The sequence below is a fragment of the Bufo gargarizans genome, chromosome 4 (assembly GCF_014858855.1).
Source record: "Bufo gargarizans isolate SCDJY-AF-19 chromosome 4, ASM1485885v1, whole genome shotgun sequence".
NCBI classification, from domain to species: Eukaryota; Metazoa; Chordata; class Amphibia; order Anura; family Bufonidae; genus Bufo; species Bufo gargarizans.
The window spans coordinates 298,011,380-298,027,360 of record NC_058083.1 but is presented as its reverse complement, the minus strand read 5'-3'; the positions used below and the strand labels follow the sequence as shown (position 1 = coordinate 298,027,360).

General features: G+C 41.3%; 1 protein-coding gene across 1 annotated transcript in view; it reads right to left on the bottom strand.

Annotated features, from left to right (window-relative positions):
• Positions 1 to 15,981, bottom strand: part of RFX6 (regulatory factor X6) — a 115,676-nt gene that overhangs the window by 49,795 nt on the left and 49,900 nt on the right. Inside the window, exons 13-15 of the mRNA XM_044291745.1 lie at positions 10,531 to 10,625; positions 5,387 to 5,504; positions 3,321 to 3,443 (exon numbers count right to left, since the gene is read on the bottom strand). Coding sequence (XP_044147680.1) covers positions 3,321 to 3,443; positions 5,387 to 5,504; positions 10,531 to 10,625 — 336 coding nt within the window. The remainder of the gene's footprint in view (positions 1 to 3,320; positions 3,444 to 5,386; positions 5,505 to 10,530; positions 10,626 to 15,981) is intronic.

The window sequence follows — 15,981 nt, the reverse complement described above, 5'->3', positions numbered from 1 at the left end:
TAATTTAGCCCATATTAAGCTTTTACCGAAGCCTGGTAAAGATCCTCTTTTGCCGTCTTCGTATCGTCCAATCTCCCTAATAAATGTGGACCAAAAAGTTTTTTCTAAAATAATGGCTAACAGGTTAGCAGAAGTGTTGCCAGAGTTGATCGGTACAGCTCAGGTGGGATTTGTTAAGGGTAGGTCGGCGGTTTTTAACGTACGGAGGGTAATGGCAGTCTTAGATTCTGTTAATAGACAGCGAACCAGTCTCAGCTCTTCAGCATTGTTAACAATTGACGCTGAGAAAGCGTTTGATAATGTGAGCTGGGAGTGGTTGGCGAAAGTTCTTGATGCCATGAATATTAGAGGAGCGTTTCGAACGTTCCTGTCAGCATTGTATGCGGAGCCAAAAGCACAGATAGCATTACCTGGATTTTTATCAAAATCTTTCCCTTTGCTTAAGGGGACACGGCAGGGTTGCCCATTATCCCCATTGCTGTTTAATATAGCAATAGAGCCACTGGCAAGGTATTTGGAACAATCCAAGGTATACGATGGGATTAGAATCGGGTCCCAGGAGGTGAAAATATCTCTTTTCGCCGATGATATCATTCTATTTTTAGCAGATCCTCACAAGGACATAGGCAAAGTATTTAAGGTAATAGAGGACTTTGGAAAATCATCGGGATTCAAGGTCAATGCCAGCAAGTGTGAACTATTATACATAGGTACCCCAGACCCGAGACGATCGAAGGACCTACAAGGCTATCCAATTGCAATAGCAAAGCATTACATAACCTATTTAGGAATCAAAATCGGACATTCGTCACATTCCCTATATAATTTGAACTATATGCCGCTAATAAAGCGGATTACTCAGGAGCTGAACCGATGGCAAAGCTTACCCATTTCAATTTTAGGTAGATGTCATTTGATAAAAATGGTCAGTTTTTCCAAACTGTTATACCCCATGCAGACATTACCTTTATTAATACGACATGCGGATGTCAAAACTTTGAATGGGGCCTTTACAAAATTTATCTGGTCCAATAAGAGAGCGAGAGTGGCCTTAAAAAGTTTATACTTGCCAGTAGGAAAGGGAGGAGCGAGCTTTCCAGATATAAGACGATACAACTTGGCGAGCCTTTTTCGCCATTGTAAAGATTGGTTGGCAAGGTCCTCATATTACTCTAACTTTCCATTAGAGGAGGAGTTAGCGCAGGGCTATGACCTGGGAGCGCTTTTACATGCCAAACTTGCATCTCTACCTGTAGATATTAAGTCATCGGTGACAATGAGGGATACCATTGTGACCTGGAAGGAAGTTAGGAAGTTATATAACTTGTCCTTTGCAGCATCTAAATATATGCCGCTTTGGAATCATCCAGACTTTGAAATGGGTAAGCAAAACAAGTTATTCGGTTATTGGAGGGATAAGGGTCTTAAGGTATTTAGACAAATCCTGCATGACAAAGATCCAAGATATTTGACTCTTCCTGAAATACAGGAAAAATTTGGGATACCAAAAGGTCATGAATTACAGTATATTCAACTCCTACATTTCTGTAAAAATAGGTTACAAGAGGTTAGCAGAGAACACGCTGCGAATAGCTTTGATGTATTGCTTAGGCAGATGGGTACCAGACTAACATTATCAGAAATATACAAACACTTGAGGGACAGAGAAGTTGATAAATCCTATGCTCAATTATGCAAAGGTTGGAGACATTTGCTAGGAGAAGGGGATTGGAAAGATAAGATTATGCATGGTTGGTTGAGAACAAGAAAAGCAGTAGCCTGTGAGGGTTGGAGAGAATCCCAGTTTAAGTTAGTACATAGGGCAATTTATGCCTTCAATATTCCACCTTCAACTAACGATATGATCAGATTGACTAAGTGTCCTAAATGTGATGCCCTAAAAGCGGATCTAGACCATTGTATTTGGCTATGCCCAAAGGTCCAAATGTATTGGGAATGGGTTTTGTCCTGGATTAGAGATACTTGGCAATTAGAGTTGCCTCTTGAGCCTGGAGCGTTGCTACTTCATATTTTCCCAGATACTATCAAGATTCCTGGGCTAGTGGACGGGGCACTACTTGTAGCTGTGAGGATATTACTACGAAACTGGCTTGAATCGCGTACACCTTCTGAAAAAGAATTTCTGAGTCATATGAAACATTTCCTGCTTATGGACCAGTTAGAGGCAGAGGCACACAAGAATGTTAAGTCTACTAGATTCCTAGATAAATGGAATGTCTTTATGTCCAGACACTTACAAGCAGATGACATTAAGTCTCTTATGTCGAATTTTCAACATACAGAGTGGTACTTGTTGAGGGATCTCAAGGGTACTTTGGGAAAATTAAAAGTGGGATAGAGACATAAAGATATAGCAGCATTAGCACTGATATAACTGACTTGGGTTTATGGGTAATATCCAGATGAAGGAAGTTGGGGGGGGGGGAGGGTGTTTCGAGGGAATATTTTTGATTGTTTCAAGTAGAAGTCTCTTCAACAGATGTACATTTCGGATTACTGAATATGTCAATAACATATTGTATGTCTGATTATTGGTCAATAACCTATTGTATGTCTGATTATTGGTCAAATGAAACTTTCAATAAAATGTTGAATAAAAAAAAAAAGAAGAACAAAAGGACTGGGTGAACAAATTCTGCCAGATCCTTTCCCTCACCCAACATGATCTGTTAGGGGAGAGTAAGGAGCTTCCCATGCACATTAGACTGTTGGCTAATGCCACCAAAAATGTCAGGTTTGGCTGCCAATACACTTATGTTAACGGGGGCCCCAATCTGTCACCAGCAACCTCACCATCCAACTAACTGTTTACATAGACACATAGCTGCCATTCACCCAGTTAAAATGCAGATTTTTTTTGTTGATCTAAGGCTCTGTTCCTGATTTATGATACTTGTTGTAATACGCAAATTAGGCCTTTGGTGCAACAAGGGCATCACCGTTGTTCTTGTTGCAATCAAGCTCCACTCATCTCTGTGGCTAGCACCTGAAACGCTGTTTTGATTGACAGGGCCAGGCAAAGCTGTGAGGAAGGGACTGGCCATAGAAATGGGTGGAACTTGGGAACAACAAAAGCAATGGAGATGCATTCATTGCATCAAAGGCCTATTTTGCATATTAAGAACAAGTATCATAACTTGGGAACAGAGCCTCGGATCAATAAAAGAAAAACACTGTTTTAACCAGGTGAACGGCAGCTATGTGTCTATACAAACTGCTTGATAGGGAGGTTGAATGATATTCTCTCAAATATTGCTTTAAACTTTTGTAGATGTTATGAAATATATAGGCAAACCTACCGGCATTCTTCATGTACTTATCCAACAAATTTTGGAGCTCTTGTTCCTTATCATTGTTAAACTGTGTCTCTACTGCTAGTAGAATATATTCATCAAGCAGCATACGTATTAAATGGAATGAACCTGCATGCAAACGTATGGAAGAATTTAATATTGTGTTATCAGCATGACCATCTCAACATTCAACATTAGAAGGAGTAAGTCAAGACAAAAGAATAAATAGTTGCTGGACTCTTAATGACCTACTAGAGTCAACAAGCAACAGTTTCTGGGACCTGTGGTTGAATGAGCTACATAGCTCAATACTTCTACTGCTTGATGGTACACAAATTAGATGAAAGGGTACACAGATGAAAGTAAGATGTCCGTTAATAAAGAAAAGCAAATATGGCTTGACCCACAATAAGCTTCACTGATCTGTTCCAGTTTACTTTAACTCTTGTTTAAACATAAAAGTGAACACAAAGTCTTCTATGTCAACTACCGGTAGACAGGCATTTAGGAATACATTACACTTGTCTTGATCTTATTTAATCGACACATAAACTATATGGTATTGTACTAAGCTGGAATTATGTACCAAATCATTCATTAGGTTAGGTTCACTTCACATCTGCATTACAGTATTCCAGCAGCCTCTTCCAGCAGAGGAGCAAAGTACCAGAATTGCCATATCCAGAAAAAATGCTGCTGACACATACTGGCTGGATCCCATTATAGTAGAGATTCTGGCTGGCCATGGCAGTGTCTGGCTATGCAGGATACCACAATTCTGGTACGCTGCACCTCTGCTGAAACGCAGATGTGGACGAAGCCTAAGACACTTTAAGATGTTTTTGTACCACTAAACTGTTAACTAATTTCAGACTAAATAGAGAAATATACATGACCCAAATTTAGACAATTGCATTGGAAAACACTGACAATTGGGAGATATATGTGTGTATATATATATATATATATATATATATATATACTCCAGTTGTATTACAACTGCTGCTATGCTGTTATAGTTTATATTGATGCTATTACTATGAGTTATCTGCCATCTATAGTACCCCTATATGCAGCCATAAGGGATTCTTTCAATAAGCTAGTGCCCATCCATATGACCTATTAGGGCATAAGCAGGTCACAGAAGCAATATTTTACTCTGGAACCTCTCTCTCCCTTGTTGGTTCAGGTAGAATCGATTCGTGACTGAACCAATTTTCTTTTTTCAAAAAGGTGGCAGATCTGAAACTAACTAAATCTTGAAAGGTTTGTTCATCTCTACAATAATGTCTTGAGTTCCCCTCTTCTGTCAAGTGATTATTCATTATTTTAATGTTCCTTAGTAATATACCATTCTAAGGGCAGGGTTCCAACCAATGTTACTCCTAAATGCTGCCAACCAACTTTCGGGGAAAATGATGGTAGATACACTTTAGAAAATGTTGCGTTCTGTATTTAACTGTGCAGTGTCCAATAATAAATAACCCTTAGTGATCAAAAACTGTTCAGTGTGACAAATATAATACTATAAATGGTTAAAAGAATCTCATGCTGTGCATTAAACCAGCCAATTGTTGTAGCTTCTAATTCAGAAGGGGAGAGTTTTTTTTATTCTATTAAGGGCTCATGTACATAGCTGTTGAGTGCCCGTGGCTGTATTGCAGCCCACATATGGCGGGTCTGCAATACATGGGCCCCGGCCCATGTGCACTCCGCATCACTGATGCGGACCCATTCACTTGAATGGGTCTGCAATCACGGAGATGCGGAACGGAAGCGCGGATCGGAACCCTACGGAAGCATTACGGAGTGGTTCGTAGTGTTTCTGGCCGTGCCTCTGCAGCGCAAAAAAATAGAACATGTTCTATTTTTTTGCGGTGTGGAGAGATCACGGACCCATTCAATTGGAATGGGTCTGGATCCGTCACGGCCGCTGCACGGACGTTGCCCGTACATTGCGGTCCCCAATGCACGTAATGGACGCACAACGGCCGTAAGCATGGGCCCTAATACTGGTATTTATCGTAATATGGATGTATCTGATTATGGATATATTACAATGTATTAAATACCAAAACTAGCTGCATTATTTAATGTCAGATTGTGCATAACTCGAGCTCCAAAGAAACTCCACTTCAGCAAGAAATCCTGAGCTCTTTTCTTCAGGGATTTTCCATTTTGCTTGCTTGCCTGGAAATGGAAAAAGAAAATTATAAATCATTAGCAACATTCAACACAAAACACTTTCTATTGACTAAACAAATTCATGACAGAAATTGGAGTAAAAGTGTGCAAAAGTAATTTTTATTATTTTAAAACTAAAAAATAAGCAATGATATTACATGGTAAATATGTGAAAATAATGCAAGATTAAATTTCTAGCTGAAATAGCTAGAGCTTTCTCGTTTAAGTTTATCTGCATTTGTCCTTTCACTATGAAAAGTACAGATTTTTTATGTGGTCTTATTAAATACAAAACAATGGCACAAAGCATAGAATTAGGTCAACTAAGGAATGGTTGAAAAATCTGATTTGTATTTTGGAATGGCCAAGGCCATGTCCTGACCTTAACCCTCTCAAGATGCTGTGGCAAGACCTGAAGAGAGCTGTGCATGCCAGATAGTCCAGAAATATTGGTGAACTGAAACACATTTGCAAGGAGGAATCTTGTACAAATTTAATTTGCACTTACAGGAAACATATGGTGGAGGTAATTGTTGCTAATGGGAGGGGGGTCTACAGGTTATTAACATGAAGGTCAACTTGCTTTATCTCTCTGCATTGTGGATGTTTCCTCAAAGTGCTCAATATAATACAAGAAAAGTACAACTGTTTGCCCGTTAATAGCTAAGGCTACTTTCACACTAGCGTTCGGCTAGCGTTCGATCGGATCCGTTCTGAACGGATCCGATCATAATAATGCAGACGGAGGCTCCGTTCAGTACGGATCCGTCTGCATTATTTTAGCAAAAAAAAGCTAAGTGTGAAAATAGCCTAGTACGGATCCGTCCAGACTTTCAATGTAAAGTCAATGGGGGACGGATCCGCTTGAAGATTGAGCCACATTGTGGCATCTTCAAACGGATCCGTCCCCATTGACTTACATTGAAAGTCTGGACGGATCCGCACGGATCCGCACGCCTCCGAACGGCCAGGCGGACACCCGAACGCTGCAAGCAGCGTTCAGCTGTCCGCCTGTCCGTGCGGAGGCGAGCGGAGCGGAGGCTGAACGCCACCAGACTGATGCAGTCTGAGCGGATCCGCCTCCATTCAGACTGCATCAGGGCTGGACGGCTGCGTTCGGGTCCACTCGTGAGCTCCTTCAAACGGAGCTCACGAACGGAAACCCGAACGCTAGTGTGAAAGTAGCCTTAGTTAGATTGTGTTTGTCTATAATTGTGACTTTGATGAACTAATTCCAAATAGTTAACTTACGAAAATTATTTAAAATGTAGTAATTCATATATGTTTCATGTGAACTGAATCAATTGAGCAGTGTAAGTTGGAGTCAGCTATGAATCTTCCCATCAAATGTTATACTCATTAATTTGAGATGACCATTAAGACAGAAGTATCTCTGCAAGTGTGTTGTTAGGGCAGAAGCCTCTCTAGTGCCTTGGTCTCCAACTTCCGTACCCTAAGGGCCACATTCAGCACTGACAGGCTGTTGTGAGCCACATTCAACTCCATTTCTAAAAAAATAGGTGGTTGCCTCAGGAACTCTCCCACCCAGCATGCAGCAGTGTCTCTCCACCCCTAATATCAGACTATGCAAAAGAGAGAGAGGCACTGGACAACTCCTTTAAGTTATAAAATATAGGCGGTCATTTATGAAGACTGGCATTTTAGACACTGGTCTTAATAATGCCTGTGCTGGCGGTGGATCCGCCGAAGTTATGTAGAGGCCTCAATATAACTTTAGCGCATCCACCACCAGTCTAAATATACGCCAGCTTCCTTGCTGGCGTAGATTTAGAACATTTTCTATGCCTAAAACAGGCATAGAAAATAATAAATGAGACGGCCCGCACCTTTCCCCGCCCACGTAACGTCCCCTTTTTTAGACCTGGTGTGAATGGGGAAAAGTCACAGATTGCAGCACAATATCTGATAGTAAATGACCCCTATAGTTTTGTTTCTTTGTAAGGTGAGAAACTATGCTTCTATTTGCACTCCTTAAAGGAGATGGCCACTTTAGTGATTTATTTTACAAATGTCTGTAAAATAGGTATCTAGACAAGTTACTAAATGCTTATATATCCTTATTAGAAATGTGGTGCTGTTTTCTAACTGTAACAACCACATCACCTTGTTAAGCCACACCTTCTGCTCTAACAACGTTTTGCTCTGGTCCTCAAAATAGCAGACCATACCTACTCCCCAACCTACTACGTGCCCTACTTGAATTGCTTGTAACCTGCCCTCATCTGTCTACACAACTATTGCTTGAGTAGATCAAGGAGGAGGGAAGGTAATGGGGCACACATGAGGAGCCATGCTGGAGACATACCACCAGGTAGGGATTGTGAAACCAGCATAAGCTACTTGCTTCACGCTCCCTACCCCTAGAAAAAGCCTATAATGTGCAAGGTAGTGCAAGTAAATATAGATATACATTTTCTAACAAGATGTACAAAATTTAGCATCCAACAGGAGCCACTATGATAAATTTGGCACATCTTCAGACTGTCTTATTTCCAATGTCTGAATATTAGACTGGATTAATAAATCTTCCCCCAGTGTCTTTCTTGCTATGTTTCAATCATGGCTGTGGAGCTTTAAAAACATTAGTAAGGTAAGGCACTGGGTCGCCTGGAAGAACTAGTTCAACAATTGCATTCCAATTCCCTGCAAAAGTGTTTGTTAGGGTTGAAATCAGGACTTTGTATAAGCCGGCCAACTAGTGTTGATTGAGCACCGTAGTGCTAGGGGGCTCGGGCCGAAACACCACCAAAATGGTTCTGGAACAGCATGGGGAGGATGTCTGGATGCATCTTGGACTCCCAGGTTGCTGCTGGGAACGATGTTGTCCGAGTAGTACGCCACTTTTACAGACTGACAATAATACGCACAAAACCGAAGATAAAATCGATTTTAGAGGAAAAATTGTTAGGAAACATTCTTTCCTGTATATTTACTTGTATGTAAAGTGCAAGTGCTGCCAAAAATTACAAGGAAGAGGCACTCCGATACAACTTGTATATCACATAAAGGAGGGCCTCATTCACATTGTGGTACAATTGTTCAGGTAGTGGGACTCCCACACTAAAGCCTATGCACTAAGTGAAAGGGCTGCCAAAAATTACAAGGAACAGACACTCCAATACACCCTTTATTACACATAAAGGAGGGCATCATACACACCCTTGAAAAATGATGATTGATGGACTGCTGGTGAACCTCAAAAACATTTGGAGCAAGCGCCTGCAGATCCATGACTGTATTTTGCCTCCTAAGACTTTACACTTAGAGGAAGATTTATCAAAACTGGTGAAAAGGTAAACTGTTTCTCATAGCAACCAATCAAATTCCACCTTAAAGGGACACTGACAGGCCCAATAACCATAATTAGCGGTACATATGCATGTACAGGTCTTCTAATGTGCATTAAAAACATATAAGTATCCCCCCTGCCCACATTATGAATACAGTAAACTCACGTTTTATAACCTGAAGTAATCCCTGTTCTTTCTGCCCAAGGGGCGGGGTTTCAGCTCCACTTGTGCCCAGCCAGCATCAGTGGAGCTGAAACCCCGCCCCTTGGGCAGAAAGAAAAGCAATTAGTTCAGGTTATAAAACACGAGTTTACTGTATTCATAATGTGGACAGGGGGGATACTTATATGTTTTTAATGCACATTAGAAGACCTGTGCATGGATATGTACAGATAATTATGGTTATTGGGCCTGTCAGTGTCCCTTTAAATTTTTCAAAGGTCCTTTGGAATATGAAAGGTGGACTCTGATTGGTTGGTATGGGCACCTAAGGGTACTTTCACACTTGTGTTTTTCTTTTCAGACACTGAGTTCTGTCAAAAGGGCTCAATGCCGGAAAAGAACTGATCAGTTATATCCCCATGCATTCTGAATGGAGAGCAATCCGTTCAGGATGCATCAGGACGTCTTCAGTTCAGTCTTTTTGACTGATCAGGCAAAAGATAAAACCGCAGCATGCTACGGTTTTATCTCCGGCCCAAAAAACTGAAGACTTGCCTGAATGCCGAATCCTGTATTTTTTTCCCCCATAGGAATGTATTAGTCCCGGATTTGTTTCTGACTGATCAGGATTTTTAAGAGTTTTACAAATGCCATCAGCTGGCATACATTTTGCATGATCCAGCAGGCAGTTCCGGCGACGGAACTGCTTGCCGGTCATTTTGTGGCAAGTGTGAAAGTAGCCTAAGCCAGTTTTCCTTTACACCAGTTTGACAAGTCTAACCCTATTTAATGTTTAAACAGGAAGCATTCCCCATGAATGTGTCAAATCTAGATCAAATGGGTTCTCCAGCAGTGACTTAAAATGGCTGTCAGCAACCTATCCTAGAAACAATACAGTCTGCCTCCACTTGCAGAGCTAGGGCTTAACTGCACACTTACATATGGGACTTACATATACTAGCTATTCAGATTTCCTGTCAGGCTGCTCAGCCATGATGGTATATCATAGAGCAGGATCACATCATTACCATCTATTGTAGAGCAGTGTAGTGAGGACCTGCCCATTCACTTCCCTCCAGCCAGCTCTGCAGGTGGTGTCAACCAGTTCTACTCACACAGTAGGACAGGTTGCTGGTGGCCATTTTAAATCATTCCCGGAGAACCTCTTTAATCTGCCACACTACAAGTGATTTGTGACTCTAGAGAGCATTATTCTATTTATACAGTTCAATACCAATTTTCTTTATTCCATTCATTATTAAACCCTAGCATTATGTATGGTTTGTTGCTTTGCCTTGAAGCTCCAACAAAGCAGTGATGTTTGGAACTGAGAACTGAGTGTTGGTCTAGTCTAATGTTGTTGAAAAGGCTGAATTTACTAATTGGAATGTGTGCCCATAAAACGTTTGCTGTACTATGTGTATTCTTTTGTATATAGATTATAGTCTTTTTGACTCACATGTTGGATATATAAAATAACAGGTTTCATACTCAACAGATTCCATACTCAAGATTCAAGCTGAATTTTTAGATGCCATATCCATACAAAATGATATTACCTTGATAACCCTTTGCTCAACAACATTATCAAGCCACTCAATAAAGGACTCCACGGTGGCGTTTTTCTTTAAGAGATCTTTAAGCTCTTGGAACACTAGATTAAAAGAGAAAGATGGATCTTATTTTATTCTATGCGCAGTAAATGTAGTCACAGATATTATACAGTTAGCCATTGTGTCCCTACTGAAAGGAAATATATATATATATATATATATATATATATATATCCCTTATATTGTTACACACAGAATTTTGGCCAAAATCTTCAAGCAAGATGGCGGCGGCCAACCCGTCGCAAGCAAATGGAGGCAGTAAGTTGGATTTAAATTAGTTAGTTTTACACTCAGACTCATGTATAAAATGCGGCATCTAAGTGGTACAATGACGGGGGTGGCGCTATCACGGCTCATTGTCATTGCACCCGCTACTTACAAAAAATTGCACTTTGTGACAAAGTAATTTGTCACAAAGCAAATGATTTAGTGGAATTCGGCAAATCAGCCAAATCGGACTTTTAAGAAATTCGCTCAGTTCCAATGACAACATACATACAGTAGATATAAAAAGTCTACACACCCCTGTTAAAATGTCAGGTTTCTGTACTGTAAAAAAATGAGCCAAAGATAAATAATTTCAGAACTTTTTCCACCTTTAATGTGACCTATAAACTGTACCATTCAATTTAAAAACAAACTGAAATCTTTTAGGTGGAGGGAAGAAAACAAAAAAAATAGCAAAATAGTGTGGTTGCATAAGTGTGCACACCCTCTTATAACTGGGGATGTAGCTGTGTTCAGAATTAAGCAATCACATTCAAAATCATGTTAAATAGGAGTCAGCATACACCTGCCATCATTCAAAGTGCCTCTGATTAACCCCAAATAAAGTTCAGCTGCTCTAGTTGGTCTTTCCTGAAATGTTCTTAGTCGCATCCCACTGCAAAAGCCATGGTCCACAGAGAGCTTCCAAAGCATCAGAGGGATCTCATTGTTAAAATGTATCAGTCAGGAGAAGGGTACAAAAGAATTTCCAAGGCATTAGATATACCATGGAACACAGTGAAGACAGTCATCATCAAGTGGAGAACGTGGACAGTGACATTACCAAGAACTGGACGTCCCTCCAAAATTGATGAAAAGACGAGAAGAAAACTGGTCTGGGTGGCTACCAAGAGGCCTACAGCAACATTAAAGGAGCTGCAGGAATATCTGGCAAGTACTGGCTGTGTGGTACATGTCACAACAATCTCCCGTATTCTTCATATGTCTGGGCTATGGGGTAGAGTGGCAAGACAAAAGCCTTTTCTTACGAAGAAAAACATCCAAGCCAGGCTACATTTTGCAAAAACACATTTGAAGTCTCCCAAAAGCATGTGGGAAAAGATTGTTATGGTCTGATGAAACCAAGGTTGAACTTTTTGGCCATAATTCCAAAAGATATGTTTGCCTCAAAAACAACACTGCACATCACCAAAAGAACACCAAACCCACAGTAAAGCATGGTGGTGGCACCATAATGCTTTGGGGCTGTTTTTCTTCAGCTGGAACTGGGGCCTAGTGATGTTGCGAACATAAAATTTTCCGTTCGCGAACGGCGAACGCGAATTTCCACAAATGTTCGCGAACGGGCGAACCGGGCGAACCGCCATAGACTTTAATAGGCAGGCAAATCTTAAAACCCACAGGGACTCTATCTGGCCACAATAGTGATGGAAAAGTTGTTTCAAGGGGACTAACACCTGTACTGTGGCATGCCGGAGGGGGATCCATGGCAAAACTCCCATGGAAAATTACGTAGGTGACGCAAAGTGTGGTAAGTTGAATTCGCAAAGCGATTAATATAACCTGCATTAATTGCATTGCGATTACAACTTAGATCTGAGTTTCTAATGGTTGTATTGCTAGAATTGACGAATATAATGAATGTAGCACTATATTCTCAATCTTCGTTATATTCTAGCAATACAACCATTAGGAACCCAGCTCTAAGTTGAATTTGCAATGCGATTAATATAACCTGTATTAATCGCATTGTGATTACAACTTAGGTCTGAGTTCATAATGGCTGTATTGGTTGCACCGTCACGTGGTAAAGGGGGACAGGGGTGTGACTCACTGCAGCCTGGTGAGTGGTGGGGCGCCGCGGCAGCTGCCCTGCAGGAGTCTCTGGTGCCGGGAGGAGGAGGTAGGTAGTGCGGCTCTGACTTTATAGACCAAATTATTTTAATAATACCCCAATAATAATAAGTTAATAACCTAACCCCATTCATAAATTACTGTGGATTATAATAGAGACGGCCCCAGGCCAGGAGACATAAGGGGTTGGGTTGAACTGTGGGCTGGGGCCACCCGGCCACATTTACTAATCTTTGCCCAAGGGGGCCCTCATAAATATAGACCCACATGGTGTGGACTGTTCATTTTTACTAAGGAATATAGTTTAAACGTTTATGTGCAAAAGAGAAAATAAGAAGTCAGCTCCAATCAGATATCTGCACATAGACCCAGAGTCTTGGTCTATGCAGATATCTGATTGGAGCTGACTTAGTGACTTCTTTTTTTTCTCTTTATCTCTTTATTATGGCTTCGGGGGGGCACCTCAATTTTCTACCGCACCGGGTGACACCACGCCACTGTAACCATTAGGAACCCAGCTCTAAGTTGAATTCGCAATGCGATTAATATAACCTGCATTAATCGCATTGCGATTACAACTTAGTCAAATTTGTGACACTGCAGCTTCAGAATGAATCTAAGATGGATGCTGTCCCTAAGATGGATGCTGTCCTTGCTATTTGATAGGAGGTGGGAGGGTATGCTGATTGGCTGGAATGTGTCTGCTGACTGTGAGGTACAGGGTCAAAGTTTTCTCAATCATGACGTATAGGGGGCGGACCGAACGCGAACAAGCTATGTTCGCCTGGAACTATTCGCTGGCGAATAGTTCGGGACATCTCTACTGGGGCCTTAGTTAAGCTAGAGGGAATTATGAACAGTTCCAAATACCAGTCAATATTGGCACAAAACCTTCAGGCTTCTGCTAGAAAGCTGAACATGAAGAGGAACTTCATCTTTCAGCATGACAACGACCCAAAGCATACATCCAAATCAACAAAGGAATGGCTTCACCAGAAGAAGATACAAGTTTTGGAATGGCCCAGCCAGAGCCAAGACCTGAATCCGATAGAAATATGTGGGGTGATCTGAAGAGGGTTGTGCACAGCAGCAGAGGCCCTCACAATCTGACAGATTTGGAGTGTTTTTGCAAACAAGAGTGGGCAAATCTAGAAGCAAGTATTTTGCACCCCTCAATCAGTTTTTTTTGGGCAACAGGCATATCACACCCAGTGCAAATAGTTGTTCCAATAGCGCTTGTCCCTCCATATACCTGCGGTATCGCAGCAGAACCGCACACAACTGCTGCACAATGCAAATGCACTATAATATATTCTATGTTAGAAAGTATATTATAAGTATATAACACCTATCAATCGCACACCTATAACAGTCCTTAAAAGGACTTTTGTGGCCCTCTTAGCTAGTGTTTGGTGTCCCTAACAGTCTGACCTGCTCCACAAAACAACCTCTCCCTACACTGGCAAAACACAGAATGTAAAATGGCTGCCAGATCGGGTTCTGTTATAGGGTGGGGGTTCCCACCTGATGTGTGTGTCATGGGTCAAAGTTGGGCGCAATGCAAAATAATATGGCGCCGGCGGACATCGCCATATGTTTGCATGTTCGGCGAATTCGCGAACACGCAAAGTTTGCCGAAAAACGACCGCCAGGCCATCTTTAGTAGCAGCTAGAAACATGCAACATGCAAACTGGTCTTGTTTGAAAGCTGACATTCCAGGCTTTTATACAAGACCAAAATGACAGCTAAAATCCAAGGAACAGAGGAGAAATCAATGTTAGAAATTGAGTCAGGAATAATCACTGGAAAAACTTACTTTTACTTTCACTTTCAGCTGCATTCACAGCATCCTGATTTCTAACAGTGATATCTTCTCTTGTACTGAAGAGATTGCTGTCAAAACTTGGAATGTCAGCTTTCATACCATACAAAGCCCATATCTCTAGCTGGTACTAAACCAGAGATATGAGCAGCTAAAGCAGCCTTCAATTTTGAATAAATCCCCAACAGTGTCACCAGCAAAGCACCCCCACACCATCACACCTCCTCCTCCATGCTTCACGGTGGGAACCAGGCATGTAGAGTCCATCCGTTCACCTTTTCTGCGTCGCACAAAGACACGGTGGTTGGAACCAAAGATCTCAAATTTGGACTCATCAGACCAAAGCACAGATTTCCACTGGTCTAATGTCCATTCCTTGTGTTCTTTAGCTCAAACAAGTCTCTTCTGCTTGTTGCCTGTCCTTAGCAGTGGTTTCCTAGCAGATATTCTACCATGAAGGCCTGATTCACACAGTCTCCTCTTAACAGTTGTTCTAGAGATGTGTCTGCTGCTAGAACTCTGTGTGGCATTAACCTGGTCTCTAATCTGAGCTGCTGTTAACCTGTGATTTCTGAGGCTGGTGACTCAGATGAACTTATCCTCCGCAGCAGAGGTGACTCTTGTTCTTCCTTTCCTGGGGAGGTCCGCATGTGAGCCAGTTTCTTTGTAGCGCTTGATGGTTTTTGTGACTGCACTTGGGGACACTTTCAAAGTTTTCCCAATTTTTCGGACTGACTGACCTTCATTTCTTAAAGTAATGATGGCCACTCGTTTTTCTTTACTTAGCTGCTTTTTTCTTGCCATAATACAAATTCTATCAGCTGTGTATCCACCTGACTTCTCCACAACGCAACTGATGGTCCCAACCCCATTTATAAGGCAAGAAATCCCACTTATTAAACCTGACAGGGCACACCTGCGAAGTGAAAACCATTTCAGGTGTCTACCTCTTGAAGCTCATCAAGAGAATGCCAAGAGTGTGCAAAGCAGTAATCAAAGCAAAAAGTGGCTACTTTGAAGAACCTAGAATATGACATATTTTCAGTTGTTTCACACTTTTTTGTTATGTATACAATTTCACATGTGTTAATTCATAGTTTTGATGCCTTCAGTGTGAATCTACAATTTTCATAGTCATGAAAATAAAGAAAAATCTTTGAAAGAGAAGGTGTGTCCAAACATTTGGTCTGACTGTACATTAAAAATCTACAATAAAAAAGTGACATGTTTGGGAGGGTTTTTCCAATTTTAACAGGACTGTTTAGAGGTTAAAGGAATATTCTGGTTAGAGAAAGTTGGATTAGTGGGGATTGACGGCATGCTAGAAGGGCATTACTATTGGTAGGAGTACTATTACTATGGGGGACAATATTATTACTTCAGGATAGTATTTTGGGGTATTTGGGAGCACAGCAAGCAGCAGGATAACACTGTTGGGACTCCAGGTTGGGGGGTGATGATAGAAGTGAGGAAGCTAAGATGTCTGTGTGTC